This window comes from Vicia villosa, linkage group LG6 (genome assembly GCF_029867415.1).
Source record: "Vicia villosa cultivar HV-30 ecotype Madison, WI linkage group LG6, Vvil1.0, whole genome shotgun sequence".
NCBI lineage: Eukaryota > Viridiplantae > Streptophyta > Magnoliopsida > Fabales > Fabaceae > Vicia > Vicia villosa.
Genome location: NC_081185.1, coordinates 135,202,313 through 135,223,865, shown reverse-complemented (window position 1 = coordinate 135,223,865; position 21,553 = coordinate 135,202,313). Strand labels below are relative to the sequence as shown.

At 36.2% G+C, this 21,553-nt stretch overlaps 2 protein-coding genes across 2 annotated transcripts; both read right to left on the bottom strand.

Annotated features, from left to right (window-relative positions):
* Positions 1 to 2,002: 2,002 nt before the first annotated feature.
* On the bottom strand, positions 2,003 to 2,776 carry LOC131614750 (protein MAIN-LIKE 1-like). Its single transcript, XM_058886306.1, has 2 exons — positions 2,771 to 2,776; positions 2,003 to 2,566 (listed from the first exon to the last, which is right to left on the bottom strand). The coding sequence occupies exons 1-2, from the start codon at positions 2,774 to 2,776 to the stop codon at positions 2,003 to 2,005; spliced, it is 570 nt and encodes a 189-aa protein (XP_058742289.1).
* A 711-nt stretch (positions 2,777 to 3,487) lies between these two features.
* LOC131610119 (F-box/LRR-repeat protein 13-like) lies at positions 3,488 to 21,048 on the bottom strand. The gene is made up of 4 exons (XM_058881992.1): positions 5,954 to 21,048; positions 4,472 to 5,760; positions 4,201 to 4,350; positions 3,488 to 4,005 (listed from the first exon to the last, which is right to left on the bottom strand). Exons 2-4 carry the CDS (start codon positions 5,753 to 5,755, stop codon positions 3,682 to 3,684), a joined length of 1,758 nt encoding a protein of 585 aa, XP_058737975.1. The 5' UTR covers positions 5,756 to 5,760; positions 5,954 to 21,048; the 3' UTR covers positions 3,488 to 3,681.
* Positions 21,049 to 21,553: the final 505 nt, after the last annotated feature.

Here is a 21,553-nt window from a genome sequence, read left to right as displayed (position 1 = left end):
TTGGAAAAGAGATTATTCGGAAGTTGTGAGAGATATTTTTTGGGTCCATCCAGATTCGGTGAAGTTACTGAATCTTTTTCCATCTGTCTTGATTATGGACGCAACATATAAGACAAAAAAATATAGACAACCTCTGTTTGAAATAGTTGACATGACATCGACCAAGTTGACATTTGTTGTTACATTTGCTTATATGGAGTGTGAGCAGACAAGGAGTTATTGTTGAGTCTTGGATAAGCTGAAGCAATTGTTTATGAAGAAAGATGTGGGTCCACAAGTGATTTTGACGGATAGAGATCTTACTTTGATGAAATCAGTTTAAGTTGTGTTTCCTACGACACATAACTTGCTATGTCGATTTCACATTAACAAAAATGTTGGGATGAAATGCAAGGAATATGTGGTGACAGACATGTAAGAGACGATATACACATTGTGGAGAGATGTTGTATGGGCTAGTAATGAGGTTGAGTATAGTCAACGGTTGCAACATATTGAGCAAGCATTCTTTGTTTGTAGTGACTTCCTCGATTACGTAAAAAACACTTGGTTGATCCCCCTTAGTTATCTTACGGGTGTGTGATTTCCACATGTCTTTCATATCAGCATCGCACTTCAACTCAACAACGCTATAACTTACCCTCCCATTAACATCCATGCTCCAATTTTCATGATACGAGATCTTACTCACCACTATGTTATCGGTTTTAGGTAATTTTTCATTCAACTAAGATGTCAATGCCTCAAGGTTCCCGCATCCGTCAGGAATGAAAAACTTCACGAGATCTTTATTTCTAGTGAAGTACACAACTGTGTCAACCATAAAATTATAAAGAAGTATTTTGAAAATCAGATATTTCTCTCAACAACATAGAGCCCCTATTTATAGTATCGAGGATTCATTATAAGCCACGTAAAAATGTCGGTGCAATCTTATCCATTCAAAGTGTCAGTGCAATCTTATCCACGTATAACTGTCAGTGATTTCTTATCCATTTAAAAGCAAGTAGATAAATTAAACATTAAATAAACATATAAGTTGTAACTGTGTCAAAATAAAACAAAATCTCCACGTGCATCAAAACAAAACACAAAATAAATCATAAAATACAGCGACAATCAATGCTCATGAGAATTGCGTAAAGCCTTGAATAAATCAACATACACTAAATCATCCTCGTCAGCATCATCTTGTCAGAGAAAATGGTGAACCAATGTGCAAACATGAGCCCAATCCAGATCAGTGGTTCTTGCATCAAAGACAGGAATTGGAACCTCTCTACGCGCATGAGTTGTAGTGACACCAACTGAGGATGAGACACACGATAATACCACTATAGATATCCATCAACAATCTCAAATGGGAATCTGACTGGTGCAGTGTCTTTAATCACCCCACCACACTCTGGTCGCAAGTAATCCATTTCACAGCAATATCATCATCACCCAATGTATCAACAGGAGGTGGGGGTGAAATATACTGATAGAACCCAAACTGACGTAAACGTCTTTCAAAAAAGTATGGAACATGTAAGTCACCCCAAACTAGAAACCCCATGTACATAGATGCCTCGTCAAAAGGACGGTGCTATCTATGATCCTTGAACAGGCGCCATACAACGTCTGTAGGTGCCAACGCGTCCAGGACGGGTCTCAGCTCATCCACCTTCAGGGCTTCTTGCTTGGACGCCCATCTCATCGCCCTGGGAAGCCCTGATTCTCAGATGGATACCGGTTCTCTCCTCTCTTTCCAACTGTGGGAAAGTACTCGTGAATCCAACACTCTTACAAAATAAATGATATGATATAAATTAAAATACATATATTAAAGGATATAAATAAAAGTATATGAATTAACATGGAAAGTATAAAAATTAAATGACATAAATACATGTACAAGAGTAGGATATCCACCAAGCTACTTACAACTAAATATAAATGCATCTTCAAGATGTCGGTATAAAGTAACCAATGCAACAGATGCCCAACTGTAAGCATTAAGTCACTCTAGGTCTCTAAACAACAACACATATCGTGTCTCGACAAGAGTAAAAGTCTTGTCAGCAAATATGGTGCAGCCCAATAATATCATAAGACATGTCCTGGTCGCAAATGGCCAACTACTAGCAGCTCGATGCTCCACAAATTTATCATATAACCATTGTAGTGAATAATAAGCGCCCCTGCACTCGTGGATATGTCGGGTAACCACACCCCTGTCTATTCCCAAATACTGAATGTCAAGCTCAAGAGCCATATCCTCAGTGACATGATCGGGGTACCATAACACACCCTCAATGGGCAAGTGCAGCAGACAGGAAATATCATCTAATGTAATCGTCATCTCACCAAATGACATGTGAAATGACGATGTCTCTATGTGCCACCTCTCCACAAATTGTGTAACAAGATCTGTGTCTATCTTGGTCAGGCTGGTTCTCTGGAGAGAAGTCAGACCTGACCTATCCACCCAACGCTCCATCTCTGGTGGGAGCAAATGAGGAACTCTATCCTTCAGCCTCAGCCTGTGTCCTGCAACTTTAAGTTCCTTTTTCGGACATCTTTCCTAAAAATAAATAAAAATTCACATTATAAAATGTAAAATAATAAATTTATTCTAAAATAATCAATGTAGAATAAATTTATTTTAATTACCTCGCCGAACCATAAATGTCGAGCAATATGTTGCTCGTATCTCACAACAGGTCAGAAGGCCCTCCAGGATATCCAGTTGGCAGATGTGGCGACTGTGGAACTGGTGCAGACGGACCAGCATCATCTACAACGCCGCGTCGTTCCAGAGTGCGGCTAACAACCCTCCCATCTAATCCTCGTCTTCGCACTATAAAATTAAAAAAACAAAAAAAAATCCAAACTGAAATTCCTATGGGAAATATTCCGGTTTATAATATGAACCAAACCGGAACTCCTACATAAAGTGTTCTGGCATGCGATAGTGAAAAACGAAAGACTTACTTGAACTGATCTGATATGTTTTGTTGTGAACCTGAAGAGTTTGGAGAAGTGTTCCAGTGTGTTTTGCTGTGAACCGGAAGAGTTTGGAGATGTCTTCCAAATTGTGTTACTACAAATCGGAAGAGTTTGGTGAAGTGTCTGATTTGATAAAATTGTAAACCAGAAGTGTTAGGAGAAGTGTTTCAGTTTGAAGATGCTTTGTTTTCTCAGAGATTTTTTGTTAAGTGGATGGAAAAATGAAATTGTGAAAAATTATTTATTTATACGAAAGTATTATGGTCCAAAACTTTTACAAGTAGGGATACAAATTAAAATTTTCTAAACAATGTTAACCTTATTAGTTGTTTTGATGGTGCTACGATAGACTCCAAATCAAAATCTAAAAAAATATAGTTAAGTTGGTTTTCACGACCATTAATTTGTTCTCTTTAGCTTCTGCTATAAATGTTTTGAGGTCGGTTTATATATACATTGTGTTTTATAGTGGTAATTGCGAAAAGTTTTAAACTTGTAAATTGTGTGTATAGAATTTTGTTATATTTGTTTGGTTGGATTAGAAACATTATTTACTTGCGTGTTTTTCAAGATCGGATATGTTAAGTGCTATAAATCAATATCTAGCCGGAAAAAAAATAAAGCTTAGCGAATGAACTCAGACGAAGAACACAGGACATAATTCATTATAAATAAATAAATAACACATCACTACAAAATTATGAGCTGACATTGTTCATTTACTTCCTCTTTTAGATGCTCATGAATAAAATTTCGTTCAAACCAACAACAACCATCGGAATTCATAGTCCATCTTCCAGCACCTATATAGTAATTGTGACGAGAACTGAAAGTAATTTGCTTAAGCAAAGTCGCACTCCTCAATAGATGACTTGCTAACTCAATTACATTTATGGAGCAAACACATCCATGTAACTCCACATATTTTAAACCATTGTGAAAAAACCTGACATACTCTCTTTTTTGCCTTTGAGATCCAACCATATGTGATATTTCCCTATGACCATTTTTAATCTGAAAATTGAATAATAATCATAATATTAAAATACATAATTTACATACATTTTAAAATTCCATCATGCATATAAAACAAATGGAGGACTTATTTATTATTTTAGTTTAAATAAGAGATTGTATATTGTTTTACAAAAGTCAAACCACTAGCTTATTTGAGAGAATTTTAAGTTAGAGACGGGTTGAATAACTCACCGTTAGAGAAAGTTTTTTGAGATGCGGAGAAGCCATTGCAATATCTAAAATCCAAAAGTAGTCCATATCAGGATTATATGCTCCCACAATAAACAATTTCAATTGTCTAAGATTTTGAAATCGAACCAAATCCTTACTTAACTCGGATATCTGTGTCCACACCAGAAACTTAAAGTGAATTGAAAGCAATTATTGAATCAACTAATTAAAGGATACCTAAGACCGACAAACATAAATATCAAGTGGCATGTATGGGTTTCGAGTGACTCACATGTGAACGATGCATATTCATAGTTAAATCCTCAAGCAGATGTAATTTTGTTGCAATTGTATCAAAGTTATATACATTTTCAATTCTATAACTTGTATCCCAAAAAACCTTCAATAACTTTGGAGCCCTGACAGAGATTATGGGCGTCATGAAAGTGCAACCCATATATTCAAAGGATGTGAGGTTCAATGCATCAATATCTATCCTATAAGAACAAAGATTCGTACAAGGACAATCAATTATTCGCAAATGACGCAACTTTGCACCGATAATTTTCATATCACACTTGATCTGACACTCCTTAAAGGTGACATCTTCAAGTTGGAGACAGTTAGAAAACAAATGAGTTATGACTTCACTTTGGAGACATTCACGGATTCCATCAAACACAATTGTTGTCACATTTTTCAGTCCAGAAAAATCGACTAGATTAAAAATGTTAACACATCTATAGCTAAACTTGGATAACATATGAGCCTTAATGTTCACTATGCGTAATGCACGGTGATACAAACAGTCCGAAGAATATTCAAAGGATAAGAGTTTTGATGCAATGATATCAATATTCCTCTCTATAATGATACGTCCACAGTTAATTTTCAGATGAAGCAATGTTGAACTAGTAATTCTTATGTCAGATATGAACTTACACTCATTCAGAGTGAAGTTCTCAAGATGGATGCAGTTAAAACACAGATGCCAAAGCATATTCTGCTCCACAGGAACGAGATGCAACACAAGCGTTTTCAAATTCTTCAATCCAGAAAAGTCCATAGTTGGTGTTATACGGCAGTTCTGTAGGTGTAGATATGTGAGAGAATTAGGGCCAAACAAGAAAGGAAACAAAAAATTGTATTGCCTTATTTTAAAATCAGTTTCATTTGCGAAGAGGAGCTCAATACGATTAGCACCCTTAACAAGTCCTTTGTGAATTAATCTATCAATGGCATAAGTATGATCAACACCTAATGGAAAATTTACTCGGATTAGACGGATCATATCACCAGGATACTTCTGCATGAAATAATCTAATCTTGTGGCAAATTGACATTGAAGTTTTTGAAAGAGTGGAAGGGTTATTGGTAACTCTGGAACCGTATTATAATCAAACATGTTAAGGAGATCAAAAGTGAGGTCCTTCCTTAATCCCCATTCGTGATACCAATGTTTGGACAAAGCACTAGTTTTCACCAAATTCTTCAAACTTAACTTGGAAAAGATATAAGATATAACACAATCAGGCAACTCAGTTGACTCACTCTTGAGTTTTTTAACAGTATTCATTGTTTCTGTAAACAATAATGAAAAAACTTTAGAATTTGAATTAACAGCATAATCAATTAAACGAATCTATATGTGATTTTATTAATTTCAGAATGATAATACAGCATGTAGTAATTACTATTGTTAAACAGGAAGTAAAATTCCATATTCCAAATAGAAGCTACAAACGAAAATTGAGATACGAGAATAAACGCCTACCTTAGCGAAGACAAATTCGGGAAGCTTAAAGTGAGAAGCTTTGTGTTCAGATAATGATTTTTATGAAGAATAAACCCAAATTGTGGAGAAGACGCTTATTGTGTGTGTAGCTTTGTGATGGAAACCTGGAGAAGTAGGATTTCTATATGTTTGCTGGGCTGGGCCTCTTTTGGGCTTTCAGTGCCCGTTTATTTGAGAATTTAAACTATTTTTTAAAATCTATTCTAAATTTCTACATTTATCAAAAGTTCTAGAGCGATATCAGATATCATAAATTTTACGGTTAACGCCCGAAATTCAATGATAATTTTTTTTTTTGGATTTCATGAGTTTTTATCGGAAATTTTTAAATTCTGATTAAATCGTTTGCCTTTGTACCATGAATTTGAAAATGCAGGTATAAATAGGGGTGTATAAGAGTTGGGTAAACCTAATAAATCCAATAAAAGCCACCCAAACCGACCCAAAAAGTGGTTTGGATTGGGTTATTGGATGAATACAATTTTCAAAAATGAAAACCCATTCAAATTAATTGGGTTATGGGTAAACCTACACTCAACCCACAAAATCCATGGGTTATTGAGGACTATATTTTTGCTCTTTTTTTTGTAATTTGACAAGTGATGACTTTAATGTTTTTAATTTTGATTGCTTCAATTTCAATTTTTTAAACATCTTTTATTTGGTAAGTAATTATTTTAACTTATTTAGGATGCCACACTTTGCTTCTTTTTTTTTATGTTAATTATAGTAAGTTGTAAGTACTTTATACAGTTTTAGGTTTTACTGTAATATAACTTTTGTTTTTACAAATATGTTTATGATAAATTTTACTGTACGTTTAGACATTTGATATTTAAAAAAATAGCAGTAATATGTTAAACTATTTATTAATAAAAAATGTGACACATCATTAATAATTATATAATGAATGAAAAAATTGGGTAACCCACTGCCCAACCCAATCCAACCCACAAATTTGTGGTTTTACCCAAACAAACGGTACTGTGAGTGGTTATTTACCTCACCCAAACCAGTGTACCATGTACGGGTTGGATTATATTTTTGGCTAAATTCAATCCAAACCGACCCATGTACACCCCTAGGTATAAATGTATAAATTTTTATCGAGAATTTTATAATCATAGGTATTTACTCATACGATAACTTTGAAAATCCAGATAGTTTAAATTTTTAAAAAATATACCGGGAACTTTGAAATTCCGGCAGCTTAAATTTTTAAAAGTTGTATTGGAAATTTTAAAAATGCCGCCAAAATATGCAGAATACCATAAATTTTGAAATTGCTTGTAGTTCATTGATTTTTTTTAATTTTTTAATTTTGCAGTGAAGACCAGGGGTAAGGAAGACACTATTGCAAGTCGAATCAAGGATAAATAGGGTTGTTGAGGGAAGAATCTTCGTAGTTACAGGCTGGGAGGGTAGCTCCAACTGGTTCTCAATAGAAACAATTGGCTTAATAGTTTTGCGCACCATGTAGAACTTAACACCGAGTTGTTAGATTAGACGAGCAGTCCAAAGGTGATGTAGTTGCGCACGTTGCCGAGGTTGTTCATGCTGAGGTGGTGCAGGGTCAAGGTGTTATTGACCAAATGGAGGTGGCCAAGACAGATGTGGCCCCTATTATTGATGAGGTGACCGATACAAATGCCTATTGTTGATGAGGTAGTCGCCACAAAATCAACCCATATTGTTGATGAGGTATTCTGAATTATCTGATACATTAATTATTTTCTTGGCCTTGACGTGGCTAGATCCCCAACATGTATACTACTTAATCAACGTAATTACACACTTGAATTACTAAGCAACACAAGTATGTTGGCATCTAAACCATCCTCCACACCATATGATTCTTCACTAAAATTATATTGCATTGATTCTGCCTCATTCCATGACCTCACACAATATTGTCGCCTCATTGGTCAATTAATTTATCTCACTACCACCTTCCTTGATATCGCTTATGTTGTTCAACAATTAAATCAGTTTGTTTCCCAACCCACTAACACTCATTACAGGGCAGCAGTTAAAATACTGCAACATTTAAAAACTAATTCTGCTCGGGGACTATTTTATCCCTTAGATTCTGATTTAAATTGGTCTGGCTTTGCAGATAGTGATCGGGCAATTGCCCCACCGCACGAAGGTTTGTTACTAGATACGCTGTTTTTCTAGGAAAATCACTCATTTCATGGAAATCAAAGGAGAAAACAATTGTCTCTCGCTCCAGCTCCAAATTCGAATATCGCACGCTTGCATCTCTTACTTGTGAAATTCAATGGATGCACTACCTCTTCAAAGATTTGTGGATCACATTCAACAAATCAACATCTATCTACTGTGACAACCGATCTGCCATATATCTTACTCAAAACCCCACATTCCATAAACGATCTAAGCACATCGAAATCGACTGTCACATCATCCGGGGAAAATTGGACTCTTCCCAATACCTTTTTCTACGCAAATAGTCAACGTTCTTACAAAATCACTTGCTACTCCAACCTTATCTTCTTTCTTTTCCAACCTGGGTCTTCTATCCATTCATCATCCATCTGGGGGAGTATTAGATGACAATAGCACTTAATATATTATCTTATTCTTTAGTTCCTAAAAAATAGAATAATTAGTTTCTTTGAACATGTATAAATACATTACATATCATCATACAAATTATAATCCTACAACTTCTTCCCTCCAAAACGTTCCTGTCAAATTTTCCACCAATAACAAATCATCATATTAATTGATAATCATACAAATTATAATCCTACAACTTCTTTCCTCCAAAACATTCCCGTCAAATTTTCCACCAATAACAAATCATCATATTAATTGATAATAATAATAATAATCATAAAAATAATAATCATAAAAATAATAATCATAAAAATAATAATAATAATAAAACCTAAGGCCACGTTCTTTTAAAAAAAAACTCTAATAATAATAAACTCACAAGCCATTTATTAGTTCCTATTTTTTAGTTAATACACAACCATCTTAAAAAAAAACTCTAATAATAATAATAATAATAATAATAATAATAATAATAATAATAATAATAATAAACCCACAAGCCACTTATTAGTTTCTATTTTTTTAAAATAATAATAATAATTAATAATTAATAAATAAATATTTAAAACACCACAGGCCACGTTCTTTTAAAAAAATCTCTAATAATAATAAACCCACAAGTCACTTATTAGTTCTTATTTTTTAGTCAATACACAACCACCTTTAAAAAAATAATCCTACAACTTCTTTCCTCCAAAATGTTCCCGCCAAATTTTCCACCAATAGCAAATCATCATATTAATTAATAATAATAATAATAATAATAATAATAATTGTAGCAACCTGCCTAAAATTTAAACTTAGAGAGTCGCCACCTATTCTGAAGGGCGAATAGGAAACCCTACGCAGTATAGAGATCAGGGTAAGATACTATATTCAGGTCGAGGGAAGGTGTTAGGCACCCTCAACCCTTTCCTATTGGCTTTGAGTCTAAGGTAGAGGTTTATAGCTAAAATATTGAGTAGGGGAAAATTGAGATTTTAGGGAAGGGGACTCGCCTTGTTGCCAAGTGCCTACGTATCTCCTTAGGGAGAATCAGAGTCAACGTAGTTCGGGGAAGGGTTGTACGCCCTTAGGATTAGAATTTGATTTGGGATGGTTTGAAGGCTTTTTGAATGGCCTATCGTAGTTTTGAATAAGGATGAAAATCCGTAGTTTGATTTGAAGTGTTTTGAATGTTTTTAGATTTGGGAAGTGTTTTAGGATTTGGGCGTACAACCCTGATTTTAATTTGTTACCATTAGTTACGATAATCAATAGGTTTGATTACCACGGCTAACGGATTGAAGGGAGGATTGCTAACCACTATAATCGATAGATTCGATTACCACGAATAGCAAATGAATGTATTTTAATTATCGTTACTCCTCATAATCAATGAATTCGATTACAAATAATAACGAATTGATAAGAAATGCTAATCATCATAACCAATAAGATGGTTACAACCATTTAGCAAAATATATGTATTTTATTATTTTATTTCTCACCAATGCGACTATTAGATATAATCGGATCGAAGAGAAAATTGATAAATTAATCAAGAATTAATATCAATATATTAATTTATTTGTTTTATTTTAAAAAGGATGTATTTTATTGTTAGTATTGTTAGTGTTTTTAGTATTTCTATTAAAACTAAAATTTGTAAAAAAAAAAAAGAACTAATACTAATTTGAAATAAAAGAGTAAAAAAACAAAAAAAAACATATGGGACGTCCGTCCCTTGTTCTAATTTTCCTAATCCTCCCTTTTTTTTCTTTAAGATTCATGTAAGAATCAATTATTATAATGTTACTGACTTGTTCAAAGTAAAAAATATATATATATATATATATATATATATGCCGTTTCCCAATGAAATGTGGACACATGTCCACCATATAATATAAAATAAAAATTATAAACAAGTAATTGGAAACAAAAGCAACAGATGAAAGCGTTGTACATGAAAGTAGACCCACATTCAACCGTACTCTCTTGTTTCTATCTCTCACAATCCAGAACCAAAACAACCCAATTCCTATGTTTCATATTCATACCAATTAACAATAGACACAATTTCTGAATCGTAAGTAAACAACAAGCAACAAAAACAATTACAACGGAAAAGGAGTAAACAAACCGCGATTCCGTGTAGCCGGGGAGAGGTGACTCGCGGCGGTGGCGGTGCGCGAGCAGATCGTCGCAAGAGGCCTGCTTGCCGATAGTCCGTAGTCGTGAGTTTGCAATGGGTGTGTGCGATCTGATCTCTTTTTGATTATGCATTGCCGTCACTTTATTATGTCGATTCTGTTGTCGGTATTGCATCCGACTCACCACCTGTTTGACAAAAAGCTCAAGCCAATATTCCTACTTTGTATTCTAATTTACATGTTGTACTGAACATTGGCTATGATTTATTTGAAATTTTGTTATGTTTAGGCGGTGATGATATAGTTTACAGGTTGTGTATGGTTTGAAAGTTTTAAGAAAAAGGTGAAAGATTGGTGATGATTTGTAAGGGTTTTTTTTTTATGTTATTGTTAGAAAAAACTGTTTTGAAAAGTGGTGGATTTCTATACATGTGTGTGGACAAGGCTAAAAGACTATGAGTTAGTATGTCAAATGAATATGAAATTATTAGTGTATGGTACGTGACGAAGAGAGAGAGTTTTGAGACTGGAAAAAGGATTTTTTTGTGAAAATTGGCCTCGGGTGAGAATATACCGGGAATAGAAAACGGCCTCCCCTACTTGTTAAAATCAACCCTTTTTATATTAGCCAAATTAGGTTTTTCTACACCTAATGGGCCTATTGCCCAATTAATTTAAAAAAGCTATAAAAATCCTAATTATAATAATATTTAAATACTACTAATAATCCTAATATTATATCAAACCTAAGAAATAAAAACCTAATTAGTCCTAATTCTACCTAATAATAATAATAATAATAATGTTAATAAAAGTTAATTAGAAAAATCCTAAAAAAAATTAATAATGTTAAATGCTAATGGTTAGTCATGATAAAATAATAATCGAAAGAAATGTTAGTAAAAAGCAAAAATGACAAAACCTTGTAATGATTGGGTCCAATATTTAGAGCCCAAAACACCTGCTACTCACGCCCTTATTTTAACTCGACCTAATTTACAAGAGAGAGAGAGAGTTTGACAATAGAAATGTCAAACCCCATGACTCTTAATTTTGAACCTGAATGGATGAGTAGACGTAGATTTGATCGGGCAAATTTTGGGGTATGACAGCTGCCCCTGTTCAATCTTCTTAAACCTGAAGAATCGGATAGGCACGTCTGCCTATCGTGATCTAAAGGTGGAAGATGATTGAACACTGAGATGCCCTGAAATTTGCATGGGAAGAAGTTCCGTAGGAGATGGGCTTACACATGCCATCCGAGGTGAATACCGCTTTTTCAGAGTGCGGAGCAAACGCTTTGGAAAGGGACCACTGTGTTTTTTTTGTAGCACGGCCTAAAAAAGGCAACCTGAAATTTATGCAATGCAATGTATGATGCGATGAGCCTCTCAAAATAAATGAGAGTGATGCCTGTATATGCATTATGTATGAATGAGGTTAGTTAGTTGAAATGATGCATGATTGTTAGTTACGTTAATCGAAGTATGTTAGTAATTCTGAAAAGAAAGAAGACACCTTTGACTGTTATTGAAGTTTTGGAGAATATCACTGCCGAGGGACTAACGCGATAAACCCAGTTGAGGAATCGTTTGAAAAATCTTGTATGCCTGGAAAAGCTCCTAGAAAGGATGGAATACGTCTTGAAGAAGACTTCCTGGAAAGGTTCCTGAAAAGGAATAGCGAGGACCTTCTGTTGGTTGTGTAATTGGCTTGCTATGGTCAGCAAGTTTCCGCAGTTTGTGGACCTCTCACTTACCATAGTCCTGGCAAGCTACTCGCAGTTTGCATCTCTCACTTACCATAGTGCTGGTAAGCTACTCGCAGTTTGGTATCTCTCTCTTACCATAGTTCTGGCAAGCTACGCGCAGTTTGTATCTCTCACTTACCATAGTTCTGGAAAGCTACGTCGCAGTTTGTGTCTCTCACTTACCATAGTTCTGGAAAGCTACGTCGCAGTTTGTATCTCTCACTTACCATAGTGCTGATAAGCTACTCGCAGTTTGTATCTCTCACTTACCATAGTTCTGGCAAGCTACGTCGCAGTTTGTATCTCTCACTTACCATAGTGCTGATAAGCTACTCGCAGTTTGTATCTCTCACTTACCATAGTTCTGGCAAGCTACGTCGCAGTTTGTATCTCTCACTTACCATAGTGCTGATAAGCTACTCGCAGTTTGTATCTCTCACTTACCATAGTTCTGGAAAGCTACGCGCAGTTTGTATCTCTCACTTACCATAGTTCTGGCAAGCTACGCGCAGTTTGTATCTCTCACTTACCATAGTGCTGATAAGCTACTCGCAGTTTGTATCTCTCACTTACCATAGTTCTGGCAAGCTACGTCGCAGTTTGTATCTCTCACTTACCATAGTGCTGATAAGCTACTCGCAGTTTGTATCTCTCACTTACCATAGTGCTGGTAAGCTACTCGCGGTTTGTATCTCTCACTTACCATAGTGCTGGTAAGCTACTCGCAGTTTGTGGACCCCAATAGGATTGCTTGCTATAGTTCTAGCAAGTTCACCTGCACCAATAGGATCATTTGTCCTAGTTCGGACAATTCACTTGCACCAAAGGAATTACCTGCCATAGTTCTGACAAGCGTACCTGCATAAGAGTGATCGCCTGCTATAGTTCTAGCAAACTTACCTGCATGGAAAAGATTCACCTGTTCGGAGACTCACGACTCGAGGGTCGGAGAAAATACATCAATCACAACACGAGGGCTGGAAACTAGGCTTTTGTAGTATGATTTGAATTTTGATGTAATAGTGAGACGGGAACTGATTACCAGACGGGAACTGGGTTTAATGATGGTTTGGACTGCCAATAGAAATTGGGCTTTTGTGATGTGTAAATGCACTAGATGATATGCGTATGCTAATGCGTATGTATGTATGCTAATGATGATGCAATCCCGAGATTTTATCTCCTTAAACCCATTGAGCTTGTTTACTCCATTGCTTGCACTTATACCCTGACTATGCTTATGCTGGCTTTGTAATGTTTATGTATGCTTATGCTTATGCGTACGTTTGGTTGACGTAATGAGTGGAACGAAGTAATGTCTTCTGTAAGATTACCTGAAAAGGTTTTTTTTGGAATGGATGTGAACATTTGTCTTAGAGAAGACTACCTGAAAAGGTTCTTAGAGTAGATAGGAATTTGTCTTAAAGAAAATTACTTGAAAAAGTTCTTAGCAAGGGATGAAGAATGTCTTTAAAGATGACTACCTGAAAAGGTTGAAAGATGTCTTAAAGAAGACTACCTGAAGAGGTTCTTGAGAGGGATGACGAATTGTTTTTTTTTTTGAAAGGGACTACCTGAAAAGGTGCTTAGGACAAGAATGTCTCGAAGAAGGCTACCTGAAAAGGTGCTTAGAAAAGTAATGTCTTAAAGAAGGCTATCTAAAGAGGTTCTTGGAAATGGTGATAATTTGTCTTGCATAAGACAGCTTGAAGAAACTCCTAGAAAGGATCGTGAGATTCGTCTTAAAGAAGACCACATAAAGAGTTACGGTGTAATGTATCAGCCAATATATGCAATGCATGATTTGTATGTATTTGTATGATGCTCCAATGGTAGGTTGTTGATAACCAAAGCGTATATAGCTTGCTGGAGTTGCAGGTTTGTTTGATAAGGTGGGGTGTGATGCTAGCGCGATTTCCCAATACCTGTTTTGTTTGAACTTTGAAGATCGTAGTTAGGAGAAAGATTTGTTCGATGTTGTAAGGTGCGAGAACGCCTTTTTCCTTTTGTTGTGTGCCTTGCCCCAGTTTGATGATTTTTTTTTAGAAGTACCCCACGCCTTTAAACTTTGGAGGTTCTCCACACTTTTAACCTTTGAATTGTTTGCCTTATGGATTTGATATCCAATGCCCCAGTGTTCAGTGGAGAAAGATGCTTATGAACCCAGGGAATAGCCTTGTCATATGCTTCGATGTTTAGATCGAAGGGTGTGCCCCTGATCTCCAGGTCATGGAAAACTATCCATAGTGTTCTATCCTTTTGAATTTGAATTCTTCCCCTGTTTGACATGCCCCTGTTTGAGATTGCTTTGAGATGGGCCCCAAGTCGATTGAACCTTAGGAAGACTGCCCCTAGTTAATAGGATGTTCGATTGTATGCCCCTGTGCTCCTTGAAATTTTTTGCCCCTGTTTAGGAGAACCCCCTAGATGTGGTTCCCCCGACTCCAGGGTCTTTATTAGAAATGCTCACCTTTGATTAAACCAATTTCGAGATTTCTTCGATGCTAAGTGTATACTCGTATATGGTGTTGTACTTTTTTGAGAAGTAGCTCCAATGGAATGCGTATGCCAGTTTTTGAAATCGAAGTCCGTTATGAATTAGGACTGGATGGTTTTGAAAAGAATGCTTGAAGAAGCATAGTGATTAGAAGTAGTTTTAACAAACATAGGAGTCAGTATAACAGATCCTGCTTAATATGCTTTCATGGTTAACCTTGCCTCAATTAGGACTTTTAAATGTTGTAACTTGGCCTGGTTCATGTTTTAAGAAACAATGGATATAAGGCTCAAAATTTTATTTATCCCACCCCTTTCTCCTTGATTTTCTCCAGATCCTAAAAATTCTACTAATCCAATGGATGTGCTTTGTTTGCAGGAGAATCGTTTCAGTTTCGATGTTGAGCAGAAGCTTTAATAGAGATCCAAGCATTGATGAAAATATTGTGAAGATCCAAGCATGGATGCGAAGCTTTGATGATTTAGCAGTCACCAGATTATCCATTGTATTTAGCCTTTGTTTTTATCCCTTATTTTTGCATGAACCAATTCTTTTGAATTTAATCCATCGGGATGCCCTAATTTTTGCCTAAGTCGTTCTTTTGTTTTCATGGAATTTTCCATTTTGACTTAGCGGGCGTTTTTCTCCTTTTCCTTTCGAATGCTCCTTTTGAAGTACTTGATCCTTGGATATTGAATGTTGTGACTGCCATGTCGATTTTGATTTGTAAGCTTCGCCTTTGATACTTCCTCGATCTTGAATGATGTAATGAGGAAGAAGGTGTTGTAAATGTTACCTCCATTGCTTTCTCAATCTTGGATGAATGCGAGGAAGAAAATATGCTTGAACCTTTGCTTTGCTTGATCCTTTGCTTGGATTGAGTGATTCTCTTGACAACCAAAATACACCATGGAATTAATTGAAATCTACCCTGCCCCTGGTTGAAATCAAGGTTTATTTAAAAGGTAGAAGAAAACTCCGACTCCGGGCTCGAGGGGGTGACGAGGGATTAACATCCTTATATCTCCACTGTTTGGGAATGGAAACAATGCCTGTACATCCTCGGCTCGGTCTTACCTTGAAAGCATATATTTAGCTGGACTTAGTTATTTGTAATCGTCATTCTCCCTCAAGTTTGTCAATAACCCTAAAAATAGAAGTGTGTGAGTGAATGAATTGACTCCAAAACCTGCATGGTTGTCCCATTAGAATTACTAATCCGAAGGTACAACTTTTATCTTGAGTAACACTTAGCGGTCGTAAGGGTTGAAATTGTGAGCACGGTAAACACCTATTGATCCTAGGGACAATCTCCTTTGTAGATCCACTGCCCTTGTCTCACTCCTTAGATTCTCAAACTTGTAGAAGTGAGGGCAACCTCGAATTTTCTTTGGACATGTCAAACCTGTCAGGAATAAACTGTTAGCATGGGTTTTCGTCGTTTCGGAACTTCATGAGTTTCCTTAGACTGAACCTCTTTTGCTTTTTCTCAGGATAGTATCACACCATTTGCAACCTTCAGCGTTTGTAAATTAATGAAGAAAATCTATGACCCTTTCTCCCTTGGCGTGGAGTTAACACAGATCGCCTTCCCTTCATAGTAGTCATGCATCTTTGTTCAGGATTTTGCCCCAGTTGGACTACTCCTTGCCCCCAGGTTATCGTAGAGCGTCCGTGTAAGTTTGTTATGTTCTAAGATGAACCCCTTTATGGCTAGATACATCTGGAGTGTATCTATGAGGGAACTCTTTGTTGAACTAATCATTGCTCGATGACAACCTTTATTGTATTTATAATCCTGTTATGACAAGGCATGGACATGCGGCTGGCATGGCGAAAGGCATCTTTTTTTTTCTTTAGCAAGCCTAAGATCTTTTACTCTCCTTATTCCATAGTCTACGATCCTTTGATTTTTTTTTTTTTGCGAGTCTCAGGAAATCGGCTTAGCGCGGTAAGTGTGGATGCGGGTGAAGATGCAAATGTAAATGTAGATGCAAATGTATGTCCATGCAAATGCATGCGTATGCGAGAGACTCCTTGTATTATAACTCCATGTATGCAATGCAGACGTGTAATATATGATCCTAGGGATAGCCTTAGAGGCGACATTAGACTCTCTTGGAATCTTTGCAGGATAAATGTTATGACACGCTAAGGGAAATCCCTTGGATTCGAGAGTATGCAGAAGATAGCGGCTAGTGACCGTTCAAGACAGTCACTAAATCTCAAGGCCATCGAGAGGCCAATCAACGTGTACCAATGAATTTGTCCCTCGTGGGAAGGTTCCCTATGCGGAACACAACCTATCTAAGGACGATATGGACGAAGAGAAATCCCTACAGGCTAGGGATGTGATGTGTAAATGGAGATCCAAACCCTACAAGTTAGAGGGTGCGCGGGAATAAGCATGGAGTGGCCGTTCAGGACAGTCACTAGATTTCATAGCCATCGAGAGGCCAATCGAACGCATGCTAGTGAAGTTGTCCTTCGGGGAAGGACGCGTCATTGTGAAAACACGTGGATGTAACAAAAAATCCCTATATACTAGAGAGTACGTAGTAGCAAGCACGGGGTGACCGTTCACGACAATCACCGAATCGCATGGCCATCGAGAGGCCAATTGACGTGCGTTAATGGAAATATCCTTCGTGGGAAGGACGCGTAGTTGTAAGAATACAAGGATATAAAAATAAAATCCCCACAGGCTAGGGGATGCGTAGGTGCGGGCGCGGAGTGACTGTTCATGACAGTCACTTAGTCTCATGGCTATCGAGAAGCCAATCGACGTGCGTAAGCGAAGATGTCCTTCGTGGGAAGGACACGTATTTGCAAGAATACGAGGATATAAAAATAAAATCTCTACAGGCTAAGCGATGCATAGATGGTGATGTCCTTCGTGGGAAAGACATGATCTTTAGAAATTAGAGTCCCTACATGCTAGGGACCACGTGGGGATACCTGCAAAATCGAAACACATGGACATTCGAAGTATATAAATTGCAAACATATGAAGAGAACAGCAGCACAAAAGTCCTAGGTTCATAGGTTCGACGTAGCGGCTCTAGGGAGCCTACCCTTTTTTTTTGGGAGTGTTCTAGAAGGTCTCATGGGGTCGTTCGTAGCCTCCGAGACTTTTTGTCTCTTCGGATTTTAGAAAAACTCATTTTATCCATGAGTTTCGAATTTTTGGGGTAGGTTCTCGGAGAGATCAGCCAAGTATCCAGTCCTGCCCTCAACAAAGTCAAGCCTCGTTTTGGACATTTCCGAATACTCAACCCACTCCGAGTGGAGTTATCAATGAGACTCGTAGGAGATTCATACTCCCCTATTGATCTCAAGGTTAACTCCCACACTTAGGGTTTAAACAAATAATTTATAATATCCCGACAATATAAAAAGCAGCAATTGTATATAAGCAACCAAAGCAGTATTTATTTAAATTATAATAAAATAAATAAATAAAATTACTGTAAATAGATGTAGATAAATAAACAAATGAATTTAAATTTGAATATTTAAAAACAAACTAACCTCGAAGTCCCGCCGCTTGGATTCCGGCCGCTTATAACAATGCAGTAGAACAAATATTTAAATAAAATATTAATTTAAATTGAGGTGAAATAAATGTATTTATAAATAAATAAATAAATAAAAATTTAAATATTTATATAAAAAATAAACCCTAAAATTGGCGAGTTAGCCAAACCCTAAAAATGGCAAATTGGTCAAACCCTAAAAGTTTGCCAAACCTAAACCCTGCCAAAACCTATAGGAGCATAGTAATTACCATTAAGTGTTCCCCAGCAGAGTCGCCAGCTGTAGCAACCTGCCTAAAATTTAAACTTAGAGAGTCGCCACCTATTCTGAAGGGCGAATAGGAAACCCTACGCAGTATAGAGATCAGGGTAAGATACTATATTCAGGTCGAGGGAAGGTGTTAGGCACCCTACGTATCTCCTTAGGGAGAATCAGAGTCAACGTAGTTCGGGGAAGGGTTGTACGCCCTTAGGATTAGAATTTGATTTGGGATGGTTTGAAGGCTTTTTGAATGGCCTATCGTAGTTTTGAATAAGGATGAAAATCCGTAGTTTGATTTGAAATGTTTTGAATGTTTTTAGATTTGGGAAGTGTTTTAGGATTTGGGCGTACAACCCTGATTTTAATTTGTTACCATTAGTTACGATAATCAATAGGTTTGATTACCACGGCTAACGGATTGAAGGGAGGATTGCTAACCACTATAATCGATAGATTCGATTACCACGAATAGCAAATGAATGTATTTTAATTATCGTTACTCCTCATAATCAATGAATTCGATTACAAATAATAACGAATTGATAAGAAATGCTAATCATCATAACCAATAAGATGGTTACAACCATTTAGCAAAATATATGTATTTTATTATTTTATTTCTCACCAATGCGACTATTAGATATAATCGGATCGAAGAGAAAATTGATAAATTAATCAAGAATTAATATCAATATATTAATTTATTTGTTTTATTTTAAAAAGGATGTATTTTATTGTTAGTATTGTTAGTGTTTTTAGTATTTCTATTAAAACTAAAATTTGTAAAAAAAAAAAAGAACTAATACTAATTTGAAATAAAAGAGTAAAAAAACAAAAAAAAAAACATATGGGACGTCCGTCCCTTGTTCTAATTTTCCTAATCCTCCCTTTTTTTTCTTTAAGATTCATGTAAGAATCAATTATTATAATGTTACTGACTTGTTCAAAGTAAAAAAAATATATATATATATGCCGTTTCCCAATGAAATGTGGACACATGTCCACCATATAATATAAAATAAAAATTATAAACAAGTAATTGGAAACAAAAGCAACAGATGAAAGCGTTGTACATGAAAGTAGACCCACATTCAACCGTACTCTCTTGTTTCTATCTCTCACAATCCAGAACCAAAACAACCCAATTCCTATGTTTCATATTCATACCAATTAACAATAGACACAATTTCTGAATCGTAAGTAAACAACAAGCAACAAAAACAATTACAACGGAAAAGGAGTAAACAAACCGCGATTCCGTGTAGCCGGGGAGAGGTGACTCGCGGCGGTGGCGGTGCGCGAGCAGATCGTCGCAAGAGGCCTGCTTGCCGATAGTCCGTAGTCGTGAGTTTGCAACGTGGGTGTGTGCGATCTGATCTCTTTTTGATTATGCATTGCCGTCACTTTATTATGTCGATTCTGTTGTCGGTATTGCATCCGACTCACCACCTGTTTGACAAAAAGCTCAAGCCAATATTCCTACTTTGTATTCTAATTTACATGTTGTACTGAACATTGGCTATGGTTTATTTGAAATTTTGTTATGTTTAGGCGGTGATGATATAGTTTACAGGTTGTGTATGGTTTGAAAGTTTTAAGAAAAAGGTGAAAGATTGGTGATGATTTGTAAGGGTTTTTTTTTTTATGTTATTGTTAGAAAAAACTGTTTTGAAAAGTGGTGGATTTCTATACATGTGTGTGGACAAGGCTAAAAGACTATGAGTTAGTATGTCAAATGAATATGAAATTATTAGTGTATGGTACGTGACGAAGAGAGAGAGTTTTGAGACTGGAAAAAGGATTTTTTTGTGAAAATTGGCCTCGGGTGAGAATATACCGGGAATAGAAAACGGCCTCCCCTACTTGTTAAAATCAACCCTTTTTATATTAGCCAAATTAGGTTTTTCTACACCTAATGGGCCTATTGCCCAATTAATTTAAAAAAGCTATAAAAATCCTAATTATAATAATATTTAAATACTACTAATAATCCTAATATTATATCAAACCTAAGAAATAAAAACCTAATTAGTCCTAATTCTACCTAATAATAATAATAATAATAATGTTAATAAAAGTTAATTAGAAAAATCCTAAAAAAAATTAATAATGTTAAATGCTAATGGTTAGTCATGATAAAATAATAATCGAAAGAAATGTTAGTAAAAAGCAAAAATGACAAAACCTTGTAATGATTGGGTCCAATATTTAGATCCCAAAACACCTGCTACTCACACCCTTATTTTAACTCGACCTAATTTACAAGAGAGAGAGAGAGAGAGAGAGAGAGAGAGAGAGAGAGAGAGAGAGAGAGAGAGAGAGAGAGAGAGAGAGAGAGAGTTTGACAATAGAAATGTCAAACCCCATGACTCTTAATTTTCAACCTGAATGGATGAGTAGACGTAGATTTGATCGGGCAAATTTTGGGGTATGACAATAATAATCATAAAAATAATTTTCTTCATTCCTAACTCCTCTACCATAATGGTATAAATTCATCTCTTCAATATTCGACATTATTTTTCATTACATAATATCAAAGTTTACTCAATGACACTTCATGTGATTACTTTTATTGATAACATCCACGCCGTGATCTTCTTTGTTCCTTTTCGCGAGAGAAGAAGGCTGGTCCCTCCTTGAAGGGGAATGGTAGCGTTTCTTGGTCGCCATAGTGTCATGGTCGAGTCGCTGATGTATGCGAGGAGGAGTCTTGGCGCGGTGCTGCTGTTCTAATGCCCCAATCCAATCATTTTGATGTCGAATCAGGGTGTTAGTCTGATTTAGGGCGGCGAAAATGGCAGACATAGTGGCAT

What these genes read in the sequence shown, in the direction of transcription:
- LOC131610119 (XM_058881992.1), bottom strand. Translation starts at nt 5,755, where the DNA reads ATGAATACTGTTAAAAAACTCAAGAGTGAGTCAACTGAGTTGCCTGAT. An exon ending in TGAATATGCATCGTTCACAT is followed by an intron (nt 4,351 to 4,471) that starts GTGAGTCACTCG and finishes GTGTGGACACAG; the next exon opens with ATATCCGAGTTAAGTAAGGA. An exon ending in TCAAAAAACTTTCTCTAACG is followed by an intron (nt 4,006 to 4,200) that starts GTGAGTTATTCA and finishes TTCAATTTTCAG; the next exon opens with ATTAAAAATGGTCATAGGGA.